The sequence below is a fragment of the Typopeltis vanoorti genome, chromosome 6 (assembly GCF_054136105.1).
Source record: "Typopeltis vanoorti isolate ZY-2024b chromosome 6, IOZ_Tvanoo_1.0, whole genome shotgun sequence".
NCBI classification, from domain to species: domain Eukaryota; kingdom Metazoa; phylum Arthropoda; class Arachnida; order Uropygi; family Thelyphonidae; genus Typopeltis; species Typopeltis vanoorti.
The window spans coordinates 63,284,989-63,307,803 of NC_143554.1; the positions used below are offsets into that span (position 1 = coordinate 63,284,989).

Here is a 22,815-nt window from a genome sequence, read left to right on the forward strand (position 1 = left end):
GAGATCTCTGCTCTTTCTGCAAAGAAATTTCAAAGCCGAATAGAGAAACTACAAGAGTTTCATGCCAAATATAGAAACTATAAAAGTTTCGGCAGATCCAAGGGTAAACAAACCTTTCATGACAGGAGCAACTCGTAGTAAAGATGGAGTAAGCTCTGATCACTATCCTTAGTATTTCCCATAATATAAAACACATCTCCTAGTGGACATGTATGATGTTATGCATGTCCACTAGGAGATGCCTTTTACATTATGTGAAATACTAAGGATAGTGATCAGTATTACTCCACTTTTACTACGAGTTGCTCCTGTCATGAAAGGTTTACTTACGCTTGGATCCGCCGAAACTTTTATAGTTTCTATATTCGGTATGAAACTTTTGTAGTTTCACTGAAACTCTTGTAGTTTCTCTATTCGACTTTGAAATAATGTTGGATTCAATATCCACTTAATTTGAATAAGACTCCAGATAACTCAACATGGAGATTTAAGACTACTGCTAAGTTATATTAAACCAGACATAGGAAAAGTATGTCTCCATCACTCCATGAAGCCCGTCCATCACATTAAGGATTTTCAAAACATTCAAGTCAATAGCTGCTATTGAATACCCTTATAATACAATGCTTTATTAGATTTTAATGTAAAGTTGCTATTAAAGTTAAATGGGTTTTTTTTTTTGGATTTAAAATAAATTTAAATTATAAATTAATATTTGTTTTTAAAATGTTATTACCGTTCCTTGTGGGTTGTGTGAATTGCTTTTCTGAATGTAGGGTGGGTTCAGGTAAGACACAGGGGCACGGACGATGAGTTTATGGATTTGAGGGGGCGGTGGCCTGAAAAAGTTTGGGAACCACTGATTTAGAGGGAATACATTTATTCTTGGAATCATTTACAGAATAATAACTGAATTAATGAATGACATTCATAAAAAAACAAGAAATTATACACACACACACACACGTACATCAGTGGGATTTAAAATTATCAATAAAAAGTTGTCATGTGTGTGTCTGTGTGTTGCAACTCACAGAGAAACAGTAAATATTAGTACAGTGATCTCATTATAGCAAACTCATAGGGATCACAGGAATAGTGTGTTATAGTGAATTTCATTATACCTATGGAGCTTCATTCGGGACGTTTTTGCTAGTTTGTTACCTCCTCCTCCTCATAAGTATATTAGTCCTAGTGGCCTGTTATGTTTTGAAACCACGACCACCTCTAGGATAAGGTGGTTAGCCCTATGCCTCCCAGTGTGTCCTATATCTGTAGTTGCATGTGTTCATGGGGGTCGGTTTGCCTGTTCTGAGGGACAAAAAACCCGGGTTTCTGGGTGAAAAAGAACCCTGCCTACATGTGAGACCGGCTAGCTCACCTTTAGTCAAAAGAGACCAGATAAAGGTTCCTCACATCTTAAATGGGAATCGAACTCAAGTCTTTCCAACCAAAGGGCTTCGTCTATACCGACTGAGCTCTGGAGGCTCAGTGTTTGTTACAGTTAGAGTCAATTCCTTTCTGACCTTTGATTCTTAAATTAAATCTATATGAAAGCAAATAAAATTATTCAGATGCCTCCAACCCTGAATGAAAATTAGTTGCCACTTATTAAAAGACACTTGTGTCTTATATTGCTCATTTAAAAATATAAGAAAAATTCAAAAGAAACTTTGCACCTTATCATTTACTAGAAAACCTTGATTTCTCAATTATTATTTGGTCATTTTCTGTCCAGGGATGTCTGCAAAGAACGTAGGTTTTATTAAATTAAGTAAAACTTTTAAGCATGAATCATAAAATGTTTGTCAAACTGTCCAGGTCAAAACATATTCATAATGAATTAAACAAAATGTAACAAAGATCAGATCCATCTGAGCCTAGTCTGGAAATTTCTGTGTTGTAATAATTCAGCATTATGATAATGGTAACTATTATAATTGTATACCATAAATTGTGATAATATAACTTGTTTTTCTCTACTCAAAATAGTACTTACATAATTTATAAAAAAAATATATATATATGACTTCAGTGATATCTTATCTCTCTCTCTCTCTCTCTCTCTCTCTCTCTCTGTTGAAGATCAGAGAATTGCTGGGAACCTCCAGAAAATATTTTGAGCAAGGGATTGATTGAAGAATTTGAAAGAAAGCAGCAGCTGGCTCTTCTTGAAAAGTATCTGTCACCAGATTATGATCTTGAAATGTTTTCACCATACATCCTTGTTAAAAGGCTGAAAAGTAATAAGGTAAATTTTAAAAATTTCATTGATTTCAACCCATGTGTGAGATTGATATATAAAAAAAAATATGATAGTATTTATTATTTACATTTTTTTTATTTACAAAACAGATTATCATCATACTTTCATGTACATATACATATTGACATGTTTATCAGTTATACATTGTCATTTTGTATAAAGTGTACATTGTATTTTATTGCCCAGCTTTACGCTCGCTATATTATTTTCCCTAAATCTAAATATATCTGCAAATCCTGTAAAAAGAAGAAAGATAGGGGGTGTGATTGAGACATATGAGTTGGTGTGGGATTTGTTACCAGTTAATGTTGAGGAGATTTTTTATAGAGTAGAGGGAGACATGGGTTACACAAGAGACTATCCCTGGAAGCTATATAAGGAGAATGTGAGCAAAGGAAATGAGGAACTGCATGGAGAGTGGGTAGGTGGGTGGGTGGAATGTGACAGACTGTGATTGGGGTTAAGGCACAGTTTTCGATGATCTTTTTGCATAATAGTGTGGACCTTACACAGTGAGGCTTGATTACATAGAGATTTTACATGCCCTTCACAGGGCATGTATGATAATTAATAATTAAAGAGATTTAACAATTAAATTGGGGTGCTTAAGGGTCAAAGCTGTATAACTGAGAGGAGACCTCCACATAGCCTTTAAAGGAATACGGAGAACCGACCAGGGCTTCTGACCTAATGTCCAATCCTCACCTTCTCGTGGTGCACCCTGTTGGGTATCTACTTTGATACTGAACGAACGAGGATGGGCTGGCAATTTGGGATTTAGCCGACCAAATTGTATTCTTATTGGTTAAACCAATATAAAAAATGATGGTACAACATGACAAAATTTCATGCCGGCTGGGGCGTCGCCCGGTTAAACAAGGCCCCCATTGTTTTCGCCAGGGAACCAGGGCGAACAGCGAAAAGTCAGCTACTGGAACAAATCTGAAAACAAACCCCAACTCAACATCACCAGAGTTAAAGATCGGTACTATCAACGTAAGAAGCCTGAATGGCAAAGAAATGGAGCTAGCTGAGGAATTAGATAAGTACCAGATCGACATAATAGGGGTGACTGAAACAAAAAAGACCAAAACTGGTGAGATCTTTCTGAGCAATAAATACAAAATGTTATATTCAGGCAATAACAATCAAGGAAAAGAAGGAGTAGCCATAGTATTCAACACAAAATACGAGGCTAATCTTCTTGAATGGCAGTCAGTCTCAAGTAGAGTAATGTGGGCAAATATGAGAATGGGGAACTGGACAATGAGACTTATTTGTGCCTATGGTCCCACAGAAGGTTCTACTAAGGTAGAAGTGGAGGAATTTTTTGAGGCTTTAGAAAAAGCAACTGACACAATGAAAAATGAAAAGTTGGTCCTTGTTGGGGATCTAAATAGTAGAGTAGGAAATGATTGTGAGACATACAAAAATATTTTGGGAAAATTTGGAGAAAAGAGCAAAGCTAATAATAATGGCAAATATCTGTTGGATTTCTGCTCAGGACATGGACTGGTTATTACTAACACCATGTTCCAACATAAAAATGTGCACAAATTCACATGGAGAGAAGAGGCTAGGAATAAGAAAAGTCTCATTGACTATGTTATTGTTGATAGTGATGTTTTCTCCCTGGTGCAGGACACCAGAGTGTACAGAGGATTTGAAATTGGAAGTGATCACTATTTAGTCTTGAGCAGGATAAAATTGAATTTCATATTGAAAAGAATAACATGTAAGAAAGTTTTAAAGCGAATAAAAGTTGAGCAGCTCTCAGATGTAAACTGTAGACTAAAATACAGAAATATTATTGAAAAGAAAATGAAAGAGTTTGAGAACAGGAATCAAACCTTGGAGATTCAGTGGCAAACTCTGAAGGAAACATTGATTGATTCTGCCAGAGAGGCATGTGGTGAGGTTGTGTGCAAAGATAAAAAAATCAGAACTCCCTGGTGGACACAGGAAGTTAAAGAGGCAGTGAAGGAAAAGAAGAAAGCATATCAAAAGTTCCTGTCAAATAAGTCAGCTTTTACTCTTACAGAATACAGAGACAATTGTAAGAAAGCTAAACAGTGTGTAAAACTAGCTAAACAAAAGTCATGGGAGGACTTTGGCAAGAATATAGAAAATAAATATCAAGAAGGTGGCAAAATATTCTGGAGGTTGTTGAAGAAGCTAAGGAATGGAGGAAAGAATGCTGTAAAATGAATTAGAGATGATAAAGGTGAAATGAAAACAGGAGAAAAAGATATCCTTGAAGTATGGAGTAATTACTTTGAAAAACTGCTAAATGAAACAAGCAGTGATGACAGCACAGTGATAAAAAACACTGACCAGGCATGCAGTCAGGAATACATATCCATACTTGAAGTAGAAAAAGCCATCAAAGGCTTGAAATGTGGAAAGGCAGCAGGAGTAGATGATATTCGACCAGAAATGCTGAAGTATGGTGGTATAAGAGTCTTACAGTGGCTGCACTGTATAGTTCAGAAAGCCTGGACAGAGGGACGAATTCCCGATGATTGGAGTAGAGCTCTCATAGTACCCATATATAAAAAGGGAAATAAAACTGAATGTGAGAATTACAGAGGTATTTCCCTACTGAGTGTTCCTGGCAAGATCTATGCAAGTATACTTGAGAAACGGTTGAGAAGAATTGTGGAAGAAAAGCTTGGTGAAGAACAAGCTGGATTCAGGCCAAATAGAGGCTGTCAGGATCAGATCTTCACTTTACGACAAATAGTCGAGAAAGCATGGGAATATAACAAAGATCTGTATTTAAGTTTTGTCGATTTGGAAAAGGCATATGACAAGGTGCCAAGAGAGAAGCTATTCAATACGCTGCAGTTATATGGTGTCAATGGGGCATTATATCAAGCAATACTTAGTCTTTATTTGAGTTGTGAGTCAGCAGTTAGAATTGAAGGAAGTACAGGAAGATGGTTTAATGTTAAATCTGGTGTGAGACAAGGATGTACATTATCCCCTCTGTTATTCATTATCTATATGGATCACATTATGAAGGAAAGTGGTATTAAACATGATATCAAAATTGGAGATGTTAATGTCGGCTCTTTGCTTTATGCGGATGATGTTATACTTCTAAATAAATCCGCTACAAGTCTGCAAGATTCTCTGACTAAATTGAATAGCTGTTGTAATAGATATGGTATGAAGGTCAGCAATAAAAAGACAAAGACAATGAAAATAGGCAGAATCATTGAAAATGTCAACTGTGTTGTGAATGGAGAACCTGTGGAACAAGTAAAACATTTCAGCTACTTAGGCACAATTTTTACTGAAGATGGTAAACTAAATATAGAAATAGACAACAGAATCAGCAAAGCTGGTATCGTGGGAAGTCAATTGAATAAATTCATATGGAATAAGAAAGAAATTAGTCGGAACACTAAATTAGCTGTATACAAGACAGTGTTCAAACCAGTTTTAACTTATGGATCTGAGAGCTGGGTCAGAAGTAAAACACTTGACCAAAGACTAGAGACCGCAGATATGAGAGTCCTGAGAAAGATTAGAGGTGTGAACAGATGGCATCAATGGCAATATCATATTAAAAATGAGGATATTAGGAAAGAACTTGACATTATCAGCATTCAGGAATGCGTTAGCAGAGCTAATCTCAGATGGTATGGTCACTTAAATAGAATGGGAGAGGAAAGATTAGCAAAACAAGTGTTCTCTGCCATGTTGGCAGGAAAACGACCCAGAGGAAGACCAAGATATAGGTGGATTGATACGGTACAAAGTGCCTTAGACGATAGAAATATAAGATCTGATAATGTTGGAGTCTTGACAAGTAACAGACTGATTTGGAGGAAAATTGTAGATAGGAAGTTAGTAATGATGTAATTTTTTCATGTAGTACTGTCATATCCTGTACACCCCTTGAGGGTACATGGCAGGAATTTGATGATGATGATGATGATGATGAACAATTAAATTAAATTTAGATTAAATAATTAAATTTAGATTAAATAATTAAATTTAATTTAATAATTAAATTAAATTTAGAGAGATTTTTATATAGAGATGTTTATATAATATTATTTTAATCCTACTGGCTGTGCCATTGTTTAAATATAGGATTTTTTTTTTATTTTATTTAATCTCTTTTTCTAACAATTATTTTTTTAATTCCAAGTGTACCTATATATGCACAAGGGTTCACTCTGATGGTGCAATGACCCCTTTTTTTACTATTGCTTTCAGAATCCAAGAAATCACTGACTCAAGACCAAAATATAAAATAAATACATTTAATAAAACAGAAACAATATATATACACTTCAAACAATATTACATAACTAACTACAAATTTAATTGGATCCAAGGCCTTTTAAAAATAAACTTACACTTAAGACTAGACTAAACACTTTGTTTGCACAATGACAAAATGTTCATAGCCAGTTTCTCTCTCTGTTAAGACCCTTTTCTGAAGTTATATGACTTTATTCTTCATTTTCATAGGATCCTTTCTCAATACTTATGTAACACACATTAATTCTTTCTGACTCAATTCTGTCTCCTTTTAGTAGAAATAATAGTTAGATTCGGCGTCCTTAATACAGATGAAACTTCCTAATCAGAGTTTTCTCGAACATTCCTTTAGAACATAAATAGCAATTTCTTCTTTTATTCACTAACGCTTATTGACAGTCTTAACTCTTCCACTTTAAAAAATTCACAGTTCTACGATTCCCTTTTTCGGAATCTACTACTAATCTTCCAATTAGCTTTTCCTCAAATATTCCTTTTAAAACATCTATAGCAGTATTTTCTTTTATTTATCAATACTTATTCCACTTTGAAATTTAATAGTTCCACAGAATATACTAGTAATTTTCCTATGACTGTCACATAAAAAAACTCAATTTCCTCCGAATCTAAATGTCTGCCGGCCTGTGTTCTAATTTCTCTCCGAACAATACCTTGTTTACACCCGTTACTCTGAACTGAATGCTGTTTTTGTCAATCTGTCAATCACATATCAAACTTCTTGGCGAGCATGCACACTCCTTGAAAATGGCAAGCAAGAAACTAAATACAATGACTGACATGTTGTCTCTGTTAGCGACAAGAGAATGTCTTCAAAAAACACAATTTAATATTTTAAACTACAAATGAATTGTTTAAAGTGACACAACTATTCAAATCCGGTAAGTACATAAATTTTTAACTGCTTTACATATCACTTTTGACAAAAAAATTTCAATAACGGGCACATCGCAAGTGCCAACAGTGATTCCTGCTGATCATTATTTACACTCTCGGAATCACTAGTTTTAGAATCATTTGATGCTAGAGATAATTCAGAATTTTCTTCTTCCAATTTATTATACTTACAAATCTCATTTCTGTACTTCTCAAATATTTCATTTAAACTATTTGAATTATGCTCTAAATCTACAGAATCATCACTGTCAGAATCAAATTGTATAGGTTTCTGAGATTCCTTATTAACTAAATTAGAGGTATTTTCACATTCCTCTGGCTTACTTAACTCTATATTAACTAACCTATGATATTCTGCTATAATTTCATCAATGTTAGAATCAGTTTGATCATCATTACTTTTACATTGTACATTATCTGAATTATGTACCTTGGGATTTCTAAAATTTATTGCATTAGATTTTGTTTTACTCAAACTTCTTAATTTTCTCCCTTTCTGTGTATTTAAATTATGAGCTTTAAAACTATTCCCTTTCCTACTATTTGATTGTGAATGAGATGCACAATTAGTACTAGGAAAACAACTTTCATCCTTCAATATTCTATTCATATTGTCTCCTAATATAACTAAATTTCTACTTCCTAAAAAGTACCTTTTTAACCTATCAGAGTGTACACTTATAATTTTACTAGGATTTTTGACATCTTGAATCCTAAAATTCACAGGAGAAAATTTGTCTACAATTCTATATGAGCCTAAAACTTTCCTTCCTAATTTTCCAACTCTTTTTATACTAGATTTATCATCTCTAACAATACTAAATCTCCTGGTGCAAATGACTTATACTTTCTAAAATAATTTATATACTGCTTAGTTTTCTGAGAACTTAATTTACTTATATCACCTGTGAGTAGTGGAAAATTTATCTACTACTGTTTCCAGATACTCATTTATGTCATTGTATCATGTATTAGGAATGACTGAAACAAGTTCATTAGGAAAGATTGAATCAAAGCCATATAAAGCAAAAGATAGTTTTTCTTTGATAGCAGAATGAAAAGCAGATCTGCATGCAAATAATGCTTGAAAAATATATGTATCCCAATCATTCATTTTAGTGTTTGTCAGATTGGAAAGTATTTGCTTTATATTTTTATTCACCCTTTCACACATACCATTACACTGTGGGTGGTAAGGTGTAGTAAAAATCTTCCTAATATTGAGTAATTTACATAATTGTAATAACAGTTCAGATGTGAAATTTGCTCCTTGATCTGAAAGTAAGGTCTGAGGAGTTCCATATCTAGAAATTATCATATTCAAGAACTTTCTTGCAATAGTCTTTGCAGTTTGATCATTCATTGAGACTGCTTCAGGAAATCTAGTTAGCATATCTACTATGGCTACTAGAATGTACCTATTGCCTTTTTTAGTAATTGGCAGTGGACCTACTACATCAATATCAACAGCCTGAAAGGGTCTAGTTGGAATTGGAAATGATTGTAATGAAGCTTTTCCTCTGAAATTGGCACTTATGGCATGATTTGACATATGTGAGTATATCACCCTTCATACCTTTCGAGATATAACAGTCCTTTATTCTTTCCCAAGTTCTAGAAAATCGTTGATGTCCTGCCAAGTCAGAATCATGGAAAGTATACATAATCCAAGGAATCATTTCAGTTGGTGCCAATATTTTCACTTTCAACCTTTCATCTTCCATTTGTCTAGATGAGAGTAACCCATCTTTATCTAAATATAAGTTTTCCAGGTTTAAAAATGTATCCAGTTGAGTTTCACCCTTCAATATCCAGTTGAGTTTCACCCTTCAATACTGCCTCATAAATAGTTTTAAGTACAGGATCATCTTTCTGAGCTCGGATAATCTTATCCTTTTCCCAAATTTGCGAACTAAGTTCTTTATTCTTTAGAGTCTCAATATCAAACACTTGATCATTATCATCAGCATGTTTAAAAACTTCAGGAGACTGCTCTAATTTTCCTTTGTCACCTGATGTCCTGTCCAAACAGTATTCTAGTCCACGCAAGGACACTGTTATCAACAAAATTGCATGCAAAAGCATGACATTTCAGAAAATCAATTCCAATTATTACTTGTACATTTGGATTTGATAATTCTGGAAGAACTATTAATGGATGACAAACTTTCAATGGAAAACAAGGAATTGAAATAAAAACATTGATTTGTTTATCAGCTGAAATTTCTAATTCAAATACACCCTTTAATTTAATTGGATAGCTTAAAACTGAAATATCATTTGGAATTAGAGATTTAATTCTGTTAAACAAACTATAAGAAATGAGTGAGATATGTGCACCTGTGTCAAGCAAGATTTCACAAGGCACATCTTCAATAAATCCTTGTAGAACTGTCAAAGGATATTATCTCCATTTGCATAAGGAGTTAATGATACATCAAACTCTCTTTTAGGGTTGGAGCTGTCTTTAGCTTTACCCATGTCCAATGAGTAGTTTGACATTTCTGTCCTTGCCAGTATAATATTGGAATAATAATTATTTCCAGATTTACTTTTATCCTCAGATTTCTTATGTTGAAAACAAGATTTATTCTTTAGCAAAATGACCAGGTTTATTACATCTAAAGCATTTTGGAACATATCTCCTTTGAGATGTTTTATTCCGATCAATACCATTAGATCCACAAGAGAAAGATTGAATATCTGTAAGATTCTTGGATATTGTTAAATCAGATATCATCTTAAATAGAAATTCCTGTCCTTTTACTGTTGGTCTTTGTTGTCTTTCTATTTCTTCACTAAGAAATGTTTTCAGTTCCTCTAAATTTCCCAAATCATATAATTGTACCTTGGAATCAGATTCTGAAATATTTTCAGTGAAATTCACAGAAGTTTCCTTAGACTGTTTCTTTTTCTTAGCACCTTTTAATTTGTTTAATTAAGATCATTAGGGGGAAACCCCCGTCCATAAAGATGATGAATAATGTGGGGATAGTGTATGCCTAATTTTACATCAAACCATCTTCCTGTACCTTCTTCTGACTTATAACTTAAATATTATAGACTTATGTATATTGCCCTGTATAATCTCCCATTCTTCCCACATAATTGTAACATTTTGAACAGCTTTCCTGTTTGCACCTTGTCATATGCCTTTTCCAGATCGCCAAAACTTAAATACTAATCCTGGTTATACGCATGATTTCTCAACTATTTGTCTTAAAGCAAAAATATGTAATTACTCAAAATCTCCAAAAATACATTTGTCCTCAGTTTTTATGTCACCTTTTTCATCTCTAATTCTTTTTACAATAAAACGTTTCCCTTCATTTGTAAGTATTTTGTATTTTTCAGTCTTTGACAATACTTTTTCCTTCATTTCTAAGTATTTCAGTTGGGCTTCAGACATTTTGCCACGTTTGTGATGTTTATCTGCTTTATTTTTCCCATGACTTTTGTTTAGCTATTACAACTTGATGGAATGTTGCATATATATTTACATACATACACCGAGATCTTTTTTCTCTAGTTTCATCAGACAAAGTCAAATATTGTTTCAGAAAAGTTACATGTTATTGTTAACTAACATTTTAGAGCTAAAAATAAACCCAGCGAAACAGCTGAATATGACACAAACTTACATAGTCAGACTGAATCTGACAAACATGTAGCAGATATATAAATGGTTGATATTTTTAATGATTTCTAATTCGTTGTTGTGTGTGGCATAGTGTGCTACAGATAACAATGAATACATCAGGTATTTGGTCTGTTAGCCTGAAGATCAATGTCATATTTTTGTACTGCTATATGAAACCAAACTTATTAATATCCGATAGATCTAAATACTTTTATGCATAAGCCCATCATTTTGATTAAGTAACCTACTGTGTCTTTTTACTAGCTTTCTTGAAAAGACATTTGTATTGCCATTCACAGTGACAGTACATAATTGCTGTATTCTTTCTTTCTTATGCAGATTTTCAGTGGTATGTGTGTACAGTCCTATTTTATCTTTCTTTTATATGTAATCTACTATGTATTCCATATTTCTCACCTGAGATTCCCACTCTTTTTTCTTTTCTTTTTTTTTTGGCCAAAGTAGATGAAATATGACATTGTCAAGTTAATTTTATATGGTATCCAGATGTTTCTACCAAGAATGTTGGTGCTTTCAGAATTGAAGTAGTGTTCTTAATTGCTGGTGAACAGGTTTAAATGCTACTTTGGTATAACTTTTTGAGGTCCATGTAATTTTTATTAGTATCATTCTAACATATACTGACCTAGTTTGTCAAGTGGTCAGCATACCCTCTCTCCAACCAAACAGCTGTAAGTTCAAATCTTGCCATGTTTGTGATATAGGTATGAGATTAATTTCATTGTCTGGCATGAGACCACCACCCCACTTATTGGAGGCCTGAAGTGGCTTGAAAAAGTTCTGTGTTTGTCCCTAGAGCAGAGTTTCAAGACTATGTAAAAACCAAATTAAAAATACAAAAAATATATATATAATTTATAAAAATGGAAATAAAAAAATCCTTAGCTCACCCACAGTAGAAAATGGACTATAAGTTGACTATAATTCTATAATATCATTTACTATCAGCATGTTTCTTTTCAAGTTTTAACTGCCTCTAATTTTTGATTCCAGTGGTAATTAAACTATTCTTCAGATATCATCAAATGCTTAGCATTCTTTTTAATTGGATGTGCATGAAGGGAGTTGCATTTCTCTTTAAACATTATGTTGATAAAAAAAGAGTATTTTCTTGAAATCTTGTAAATTTGTCTCCAAGGTCGTTATCAATTCTTTCATGTTCTCATTGCCAAGATGTATATTTTCAGAGATAGAAAAATAAATCCATATCAGCATCAAGAAGCTAAAGAAGTGGTCCAGAAAAATCAACAACAACAAAAGGCAAAATCATGCAGAAAGTTTCTAGCAAGTAAATCATTGTATGTCCTTAAGAGAACGTAGAAAAGATGAGTTCTGTGTAAAAGTTACAAAAACAGAAAAAAAAGCTTTGAAATGAATAGAAATTACATGTCATCAGTGTGGCAAAATGTTCTTGTGATGACTGAAAAGCTTAGAAATGGATTAAAGGAATATTTAAAGCAGATATTCTGAAATGTATTATGGGATGATTACATCACAAATTTTTAAATATGATTGTCATTTATGGAGCTAACATATCTTTGCCAGCACGTCTCCTATCTGAATTCCATTTAACACATGTGCAGGTCTCTCAACAAATATGCTTGTTCATTCACATGTGATGAGTAGCTGTAGACTGGACATAATGAAATATTCTTTTTATTCACTAAAAACAATTAACTTCTCCTGACTGGTGCAGTACCACTAATCACTTTATGGAACTCCTATTGATTTATTTGGACATATCATTAATAAAATGGGCCAAAAAAAATATAAATAATTGCCTGAAGGTCTTGGGTGAGTTAGGGTTTGCATAATTTGTCAAGACCTGCACATGAGATATTCTGGTAGGAGGAAGACAGTAGGCAGTGATATAGAGACTAATGATAGTTTACTTGCTACTATCTACTTTTTATATCAGCAAAATATTATTTTAATATATGTGTCTGTTCTCTATAACAATATGGACCAGTAATTGAACATATGCTTTTTGAAATTATAAGAATTCAGTCTAGTTGTATTTCAACTATATTTTAGCATATTGGCATTTATAATTCCATCATATTTTCAGATAAGTAAGAAAAATAAAATGCTGAAACATTTAAATATTATATCTTAATGTAGAATATTAAGATAAAAATATGTCTTATCCAATATCAAACTAGTTAATAAAGGGAAAAGAAAGAAATAGGTGACAAATTATTCAAATAAATTGAAGATGGCATTTTAACATTGTAAATTTGCTTCCTTGAGTAAGTGTAGGTTAGTTAAAAACACTAATTAGTTTTGATGTGATTTAAATACTTTTCTTCTTTTCAGTCTGCAAGAAAAATAATAAGCTTAGTTTAGTAGAAAAGTCTCATTTCTGTAATATCGTGCTGCTTGTTAAAAATATATATACTCATATATAAAAGTTTTTACATATTAAAAAACATGATCAGCAATTTTTTTTTATTCCTACATTTTTATTAATTAATTTTTTCTCCTTTAGGTTCCCTTTTCTGTGAAGAAAGTAGAACATCTTGTGCAACCAGCACCTGATAACAAAGATTCTCTCCTGAAAGCTCTGAGTTTGCATACTCAGCTTAGTGAGACAGAAAAACAACCATTACCATCCTCTTTACCAACTTGTGTTGAACAGAGAAAGGGAAGATCTAGCAAAAATGCTGCAATGGAATGGATAAAAACTGTATGCAGCAAACCAAAAAGAAAGGTCAATCAAGAGAAGATGTGGGAAATACTGGATAAAATACCACCATTTGAAGCTGAGCATTTTAGTGAAGATGAGAGCCTTGAAGACACATCTACAATATATATTCCAAATCCTGATGAACCTGGAAAATATATCCTTGTCATGGGTGAGCAGAGTCAAATAAGTCTTCTTGAACAGTCAAATCTGAATCCAAAAGTTATTCTGGAATCTAAAACAACAGAGTCTGTTTCTTCTCTTGAAAGTGGAACTTCCTCTGAAACAATGAATGGAGACTTATTTTCTCCACCAACATCTGTGTTTTCTCCAATAATATTACCACTGTCAGTTCCTGAAAAATCCTTACCACTATTGCCACCATCAGTATCAGTACCACCACCAACTCTGTCAGAATTATCATTGTCACCTCCAAAAAAAAAGAAAAAAATACAGTTATCCCCAAAATCAGAGGAGGATTCTTCTGTTAAAAATAAGCAGGCATCACCGAGTCTTAAAAATGTTATTATTTCGCTGCATAAAGAAGAAAAATCATCACCTAAGAGGCTTCCAGTGCAGAAAAAAGTAGTACATATCCCATTAAAGAAAAAAGTAATGCATATTCCATTGAAGAAAAAAGTACTAAAAATTCCATTAAAGAAAAAGTTGGTGAAGTTCCCATTGAAGAAAAAAGTAATGAAACCACTAAAACCAAAAATGTTAATTTCAAAAACCTCTTTGCCTTGGGAACAAAAAGAAACACTGAATATTCCTGTGAGTAGTAACAATGATGTGTCTCCAGAACTCAACAGCTCGTTAAGCTCTACAGTTCAAGTGATGACCTCAGAATTGAAAAAAAAACCAGGTAGACCACCGAAATCAAAGGTATTAATGAAACCTTCTCTCACCTCTGGAGAAAATGAAAGTTTATTAGAGAAGACTGATCTCTCAAAAGAAGATAATCAGATAACACCAGGAAGAAGAAGAACTGGCAAATTGCCATCAAAATGGAAAGACTTCATACTAGATAAATTTGATGAAGCTATATCATCTGCTCTTAAAGTACAGTCAAAGTATTCAGATTCTGAAAAAGATGTGCATGAAGAAAGTGACTTTGAAGAATTCGTTGAGACACCAGAAGATAGTTTATCTTCTTCTGATATTGTTGTAAAAAGAATTATAAAGAAAAAACATGGCCGGCCACCTAAAATCCCAAGGCCAGTTGTAATACCACTATTAGGAGAACCTATGCTACCACCTCCTCCTTTACCTGCAACAGATTTGAATATAGTTGTGATTCATCAGGACCATTTAGATGCTAATGAAAACAAAGAAGAGCATCCTGAAAAATTAGAAGAAACAAATACTGATGAAAGCATTGTTGAAAAATCAAATGAAATTTTAGATGCTCCACCAGAGGAAACAAAGAAAGATGAGGAGAAAAATAAAGAAAGTGAAGAATTAGATTACAAGGATACTAAAGCAGAAGATGAAAATAAGGAAGAGAAAGCTAATGATGAAAAAACAATTCCACTGCTTAATAATCCTGAAAAAGAAAACAAGCAAGAGGAACCAAAAAGTAATTCTATAAATCAAGAAATTTCTTCACTTGGAAAACGAAAACGTGGTCGTCCACGCAAGGATGAAAGTAATGTAATACTGCAAGGAAGACTTGGAAGTTCAGGAGTTGTAGAAATAATTAAAAAAACTGTAAATTCACCTGCAATACAAGAAGGAGTTGTAACTATAGTAAAGAGAGGACCAGGGCGCCCACCAAAGTATCCCTTGTTGCCTGGCATGCAGAGAAGACCTGGTCGGCCTCCAAAAATGATATCAACAGGTCCAAATGTGAATGGTACTCCTCCATTCTTTATAAAACGAAGACCTGGACGACCCCGTAAAGAAGAACAGTTAGCCTATTCTCTTGCACTCGAAAATGGTGGCTCACCATGTGATCCACTTATTGCTAAAAGAACTGCAATAGCTGTAAGAAAAATCCGAGAAGAAAGAGAAGATAGACAGAAAAAGAATAGAGTATTTGTTGTTATGCCTGATGGTTCTGTAGTGGAAGTTAGTGGCAACGATTGTCAGAAAGCAGTTATTCGTGCTTCTGCCAAGATGGAAACAATTCGACGAAATATTGCAAGAAGAACAAAAGAAGGGAATGTTGGAGACTTGGAAGAACAAGAAGAACAGGATTTTCTGCTAGATGATGGAAGGAGGCCAACAATGAGAAGTTTACTAGGAGTAAGTTTTTGGTATAATGTAAAATTATTATTTTTCATAGTTTGATTTTAAATAATTAGCATAAAAAAACTGTAATTGCTAACATTATCAGTGTATTTATTTAGTGATGATAAAAATGTCTTTGCATATTAAGAATATTAATACATGCCATTTGGTTTTCTATTTCTTGATCCCCAAAAAAAGACAATTCAGAAAAAAAAACTAGTTCATTTTGTTTAATGTAATTCTTTAGCAGAAATAAGATGATTGACATTTAACAGACTAGTAGTATTAAAGTATCTGTTAGGAGAATATTAATAAAATAAAATAAACATTGCTATTAATAAACATTTCTTAGGGAAGTTTTCAGTATTGAGACCACATCATGACGTAAATAAAGAATTTAATAAAAATAAGCAATAAAACCCAACAAGTTTCCTAAGTCATACGACTTACATCATCAGGGATACTGGTACAGAAACGTTTTACACAACAAAGCCTATTAACAATTAATTATACATATTAAATGTTTTGATAACTTCAACTATTACATATAATTGATAAACCAGAATATAAATGGTAAATTCATTACTATATGCATGGTGGAACATTGCTAGTTGTTGCTATCGTGTTCTGTGGTATCACATGTATTATATCCTGGGTCCATGGCAGTTAAATTTTTGATGAAAGCAGACCATACTTGATGTAAAATTAAGCCTTGATTTTTATTGCATTGTGTAGGGATCCTAAGCATTTGTAAGGCTTCTTTAAACTTGCTTGTAAAACAGTTACAATCAATATATATGATAATTTTCTTTATTGCTGAAGTACTTGATGGCCTGCAGTAATTATGTGGAATGCCAGGCCTGATTTATGCTCTCTTCTTTTTTTGATGTCTTTTACATGTTCAGACATGCGAATCTCTCCTGACCTTTCTGTCTGGCCTACATCATAAATGCCTAGTTTTTTCACAGGGTGATGTGGAGGTTTTGGTGGATGTAAGAATCTTGAGATTTTTTGTAAAGGTAAAAAAGCCACTTTTACATTGTAAAAGTGGCTTTTTTACAATTGCAATCAAGCTGCCTTAAAGTGGCTGCATTGCTCGTGGAGCAATGCAGCCACTTTAAGGCAGCTTGATTGCATTCGTGAAATCTTGTTTAAGTAAGGTTTCAACATTTTGCAATGAACAACATGGGGTTACTAAGGGAAGGTCATGTTTTAGCAACTTGCTCACATTCTATAATAATGTTAGCATTGAACTAGACAAGGGGAATGGATACACCGTGATACTTTTGGATTTTGCTAAGGCTTTTGACAGAATACAGCATGGTAAACTGTTGCATTAATTGGAGAATATGGGTTTGGATTATACAATATTAGCATGGATAAGAGGATGGCTGACTGACAGATATCAAAAAAAAAAAAAAAATGGTATACAGGGGATGTGAGTCTGCAAGATTTAAGGTAACCAGTGGTGTACTACAAGGATCAGTGCTTGGTCCACTGGTTTTCAATCTGTACATTAATGATAATGGGAAAGATTTGACAGGCGACATAAACTATTTGCTGATGGTGCAAAGATAGATCAATAAGTAGGGTAATCTGGAATGCTGCCGATATGTAGTACTTGCAGAATAATTTGAATAGGCTAGATTTGTGAGCATGGGAAAATGGATATCAGTTCAGTATCAGTAAATGTCAAGTCATTCACCTTGGCGTGATTAGATATCCGATGTCATATTATATTGGTGGAATTATTCTAGAAGAAACTGATTGGGATAGGGATCTTGGAGTGTTATTAGATAGCATGTGCAAAGATTGCAAATACAACTCAAAAGATAATTGCAATGCTGAAACAAACTTTCACATGTAAAGATAAGAATGTCATTTTGTCTCTTTACAAGGCCTTGATAAGACCTCACTTGGACTGTTGTGCTCAGGTCTGGTCTCCTGGTTTCTGTTGTGATTCTGATACAGTGGACACTGTGTAAAGGAGAATGTTAAAAATTATATCAGGATTCTGGAATACTGATTATGAAGACAGATTGAACATTTGTAGACTGCAGACACTAGCAAACAAGAGAAAGAGGGGTGATTATGATTGAGACTTACAAACTTCTGAAAGGGTCATACAGGATTTCATTTTATGGAGGGGCAGGAAAAGGTCAAGAGGGCATCTTTGGAAGCTGAGAATGAATGCCACTAAGAAGGAGGTGAGGGCTAGATTTTTCTCTCATAGAGTGGTGCTTGATTGGAAAGGATTGCCATTGGATGTTGTGTATGCAAGCAGTGAGAATGAATTCAAGAATAAGTATGATAGCCTTGCTTAAACACAGGCCAACAAGTGGCATATGAGTCTACTGAAAAAGGAAGCTAATTCCTTTTTATCTTTTTTTTTTTTTTTTTTTTTTTTTTTTTTTTTTTTTTTTTTTTTGGCTCTTTGAACAAAACTTGCTAGTTTTGTTCAGATTTGTTCAGAGAGCCAGTCTTAAATCCATCTTAATCTATTTTTCAGCCCCCACTGTCTGCAGCTTGTACACCATCCTCTCATTTGTTCAAGAACATCACCTTATCATCACAAGTAGATTACTTAAACAAGATGTAATCTTTACAAACCCATGCTGATCATCATAAATAATCACATGTCCATTAACTCAGTTTAGTATTCTATTCCTAACTGCAGATGTAAACTTGTCTGTGATTGGAAACTTCTGTGAATTATGCTTGTGCAATAGCACTATTTTGCCTTTTTCTCACTCCTTAGGAACTCTTCCCACTGTAAGACCTTCATTAAATATCTCGGCAACTCTTTTGTACATGCCTTAAAAATACATGGTTATATTATCCATTTCTATCACCTTATTAACATCTACAATGCCTCATAAAGCTCTTATTTTTTCACTTCTAATTCTCCTAATATTTTCCTGTCTTCTACATGGTGCACAGCAACATTTATCCCAGTAGTATGATATACACTTATAAAGAACGTATAAATTAACTCCACTACCTTTTGCAATGGTTACTCTGCTACCATAACTATCCATCAGTGTTCCCCCTTTCGTAATTATTCTTTCTCTTGCATTTTTGAAAATTATGGAGACAACTATCGTGTTTGAATAAAAACTTTAGTTTAATATAACTAAAATCTACATTCGACCTTTATGTCAAGGTCATCTTCTGGAGCATACAACTATACACAGAAAACAAGCTACACTACAATCCAACTGGTTTGTTAAAGATACTGACCAACCGCTACAACAATTGTTGGCCTGACCTGTGGTGGGGAAAAAAAAAATAAAATTATACATCAAAGCTAGAGTCCTATTATTAGTGTTATCTGTTGGTTGTAGAAATACGTTGGGCGCAACAACAAGTATCTATCTATATACATATATTAACATCATGATTATACTTGTACATTCCAGCCAGTTAGTATGGAATGGTTTCTAATACTAGCTGAAGATTGGCTAGACTCCTGACTTATGTTGGATCTTATATATTAGGTATTAGTTTCGACGTTTCTGCCCTTTTCACTAATGTCCCCATCAATGACACAATTCTCCTACTACAGAACAAATTTCTGCCCGATATTATGGCCCTCTTTGCCCACGTACTACAGTCCGATTACTTCGTGTGGCAAAACAAATTTTACCTACAGAAAGAAGGTACAGCCATGGGCTCACCACTATTCCTCCAATCGCCAACTTCTACATGGAAACCTTTGAGCAAAGGGTTCTTGATTCTGCCACGCTAAGACCGACAGTCTGGCTTAGATACATTGACGACATGTTCGCGATCTGGCCGCACGAATGACAAACGCTAAACACATTCCTTAGCCACCTGAACAAACAACACGAACACATACAATTTACCATCGAAATCGAAAATCAAAATTCGCTCCCGTTCCTAGACACACTAGTCACGCGTCTTCCTTCAGGCAGTCTATCCTTCACAGTCTACCGAAAACCAACACACACTGGCCAATACATACATGCTAATTCATACCACCACCCATCACAAAAATATGGAGTCATTAACACCCTTAAAAACAGAGCTACAACAATTTGCTCTAACCAGCAAGCCCTGAAACAAGAACTAAAAATCATCAGTGACACATTCATAAATAATGGCTATAACAAAAATACTATTAATAAAATACTCCATAAAACAACAACAAAAATGAATTTAGATTACAGTAAAACCATAGCCATCCCATACATTAAAGGGTTATCAGAAAAAATCAACATTATAACCTCAATGCCACCTTTAAACCACCCACTAAACTTAAAACCATATTCAACTCCTCTAAGGATCCTCTCCTCCCATTAGCACATCCTGGAGTCTATTGCATCCGCTGCACCTGTAACTTACCGTACATTGGTGAAACAGGACGGACAATCCCTGTACGCAAGAAAGAACACATTAGACACATTAAATATAACCATTATGGTGAAGCAGGCCTCTCAGACCACGCACTCAACACCTTACACCAAATTAACTGGAAAAGCACCTGCTCCTTACACCGCACAAAAACCTGGTATGAAAGGAAATTTAAGGAAGCCTGCGAAATCCTGATAAACCACCCAAATATCAACAACAAAGATGGCATGAAAATTCCAAGGATCTGGATGGCACACATTCAGCCTACCTAATATATAAGATCCAACATAAGTCAGGACTCTAGCCAATCTTCAGCTGGTATTAGAAACCATTCCATACCAACTGGCTGGAATGTACAAGTATAATCATGATGTTAATAGATACTTGTTGTTGCATCCAATGTATTTCTACAACCAACAGATAACACTAATAATAGGACTCTAGCTTTGATGTATTTTTTTTTTTTTTTTTTTTTTTCACTAGAGGTCAGGCCAACAATTGTTGTAGTGGTTGGTCAGTATAATCCAACTGGTTTATCTTTAATAAACTAGTTGGATTATAGTGTAGCTTGTTTTCTGTGTATAGTTGTATGCTCCAGAAGATGACCTTGACATAAAGGTCGAATGTAGATTTTAGTTATATTAAACTAGTTTTTATTCAAACACTGTAGTTGTCTCCATAATTTTCAAAAATGCATTCAGATCACCATGTAAGCTTAAAAGAAAGGATTCTTTGTCTGACTATTTAAACTCCTCTCATACTGCACTTTCTTTTCACATTTCTAGCTTGCACTCTATATTCTGCATGCATCTGATCACTACTGACTACTTTCCCCATAACATCTTCTTTTCCCACACTGCTTGCTTGATTTCATTGTTTACCCATTTCACTCCTACTATATTTATTTGCTTAACTCTTAATATGCAGCTGTTTATTGCTTGTGTCTAGATTGCTTCTTTACCATTTCTCATGCTCTGCCAACTTCTTATCTGCACTGACCTGCATCTCCGATCTTTTCTATCACAACCACATTTCAACTATAGCTGCTTCAGCATCCAAAAAACTTAGTGTACTTTTTCACACAAGACACTACTTCCCTGCTAACTCTATACCAAGCCCAAATCCATCCAGCCATGGAATATTGCTCCCATATTTGGGGTGGAGCACCAAAATCCTCTCTAAGATTGCTTGATTCTATCCAAAAGAGAGCAATGCGGCTAATTTGATCCCTCTCTCACAGATGTTCAATTTCTGCCTTATGTCTCTTCTACAGATACTTTCATGGACAATGCTCTGCTGAATTGGTCACTATTATTCCTCCACATCTCATCCAAAAATCATTAAAACAAGAACCACTACTAACCAACACCCTTTTACAGTCCATCTTGAAACTCGCCAAACCAACTTCACTGTCTCCTCCTCCATCCCATCTACTTCTGTCCTTTGGAACAGTCTCCCCCACTCTACCTTCCTTCTGCCAAGATTACAACACCTTCAGCTGTTCCCACACATGGCACTAATGTGCTATAGGCCTTGCACCCTTTTGTGTGTGGATCAGTTATAAAAAAAAATAAAAAATCATTAACCCATGGTATTGATGCTACTTGATTACGGAGCTTCTCATAATTACTTTATAATTCCCTATATATCCCTTCTTTATGGTTGCCTTCTGTTTGACCACATCCCACATCATTACCTAATGATCACTCTCAACAACTGGAAAAACTATTACCCCACTAATGACTACACCTTGTGAGAAAACAACATCAAATCCAATGCTCTAAAACCTTCTGTTACTTCAAACACATGCTGCTTAAGAAAGTTGCATGTGCTTGTACAGTCTTTCCTCTTTCAGCAAGAAATTCAACAGATTCACTTTCTTTTTAACTTATGTTATCCTCTCTCTTTCCAATCCGCATTCCTATAATTAAATTCTCCTGTTACGATTACTTGCATTTTATATACCAGCCAATTTGCCTAAACATTCCTAGAGCTATAAGAACATAACCATTAACCATTAGACATACAGTTCTATTAATATCAGCCTCACACCAAACAGCTTCAAAATCTTCACATGTACTACGATTTTCAACTTCCACTCTTAGTGGATACAGTTCCTCTACTGTCATCAACTGCATTTCCCATGCTCTTTTCATCTTGTTATTCTACCACAAAATTCTCTATCCTTCCATTTGTATTCCCTACAGTTTATTATCCTCAGACAACTGTTTCACTTATACTGATTATTATCTTTGGTTTGACAACTCCATTTTCCTATTTTTGACTCTGATTTCTATTCACATCAATCTCATATCCATCCTTATGCATTCAATCAGTTTGTCTTATCATAATCTCTTCTTCACTCTTGTATTCATCTTCTGCCTTTCTTCCATGACCTGCTTTGCT

At 34.2% G+C, this 22,815-nt stretch overlaps 1 protein-coding gene across 1 annotated transcript in view; it reads left to right on the top strand.

Annotated features, from left to right (window-relative positions):
- LOC150105496 (uncharacterized) overlaps positions 1-22,815 on the top strand; it is a 280,173-nt gene that overhangs the window by 102,157 nt on the left and 155,201 nt on the right. Inside the window, exons 8-9 of the mRNA XM_090394206.1 lie at positions 2,086-2,251; positions 13,609-16,050. Of these exons, the coding sequence (XP_090250332.1) occupies positions 2,086-2,251; positions 13,609-16,050 (2,608 nt within the window). The remainder of the gene's footprint in view (positions 1-2,085; positions 2,252-13,608; positions 16,051-22,815) is intronic.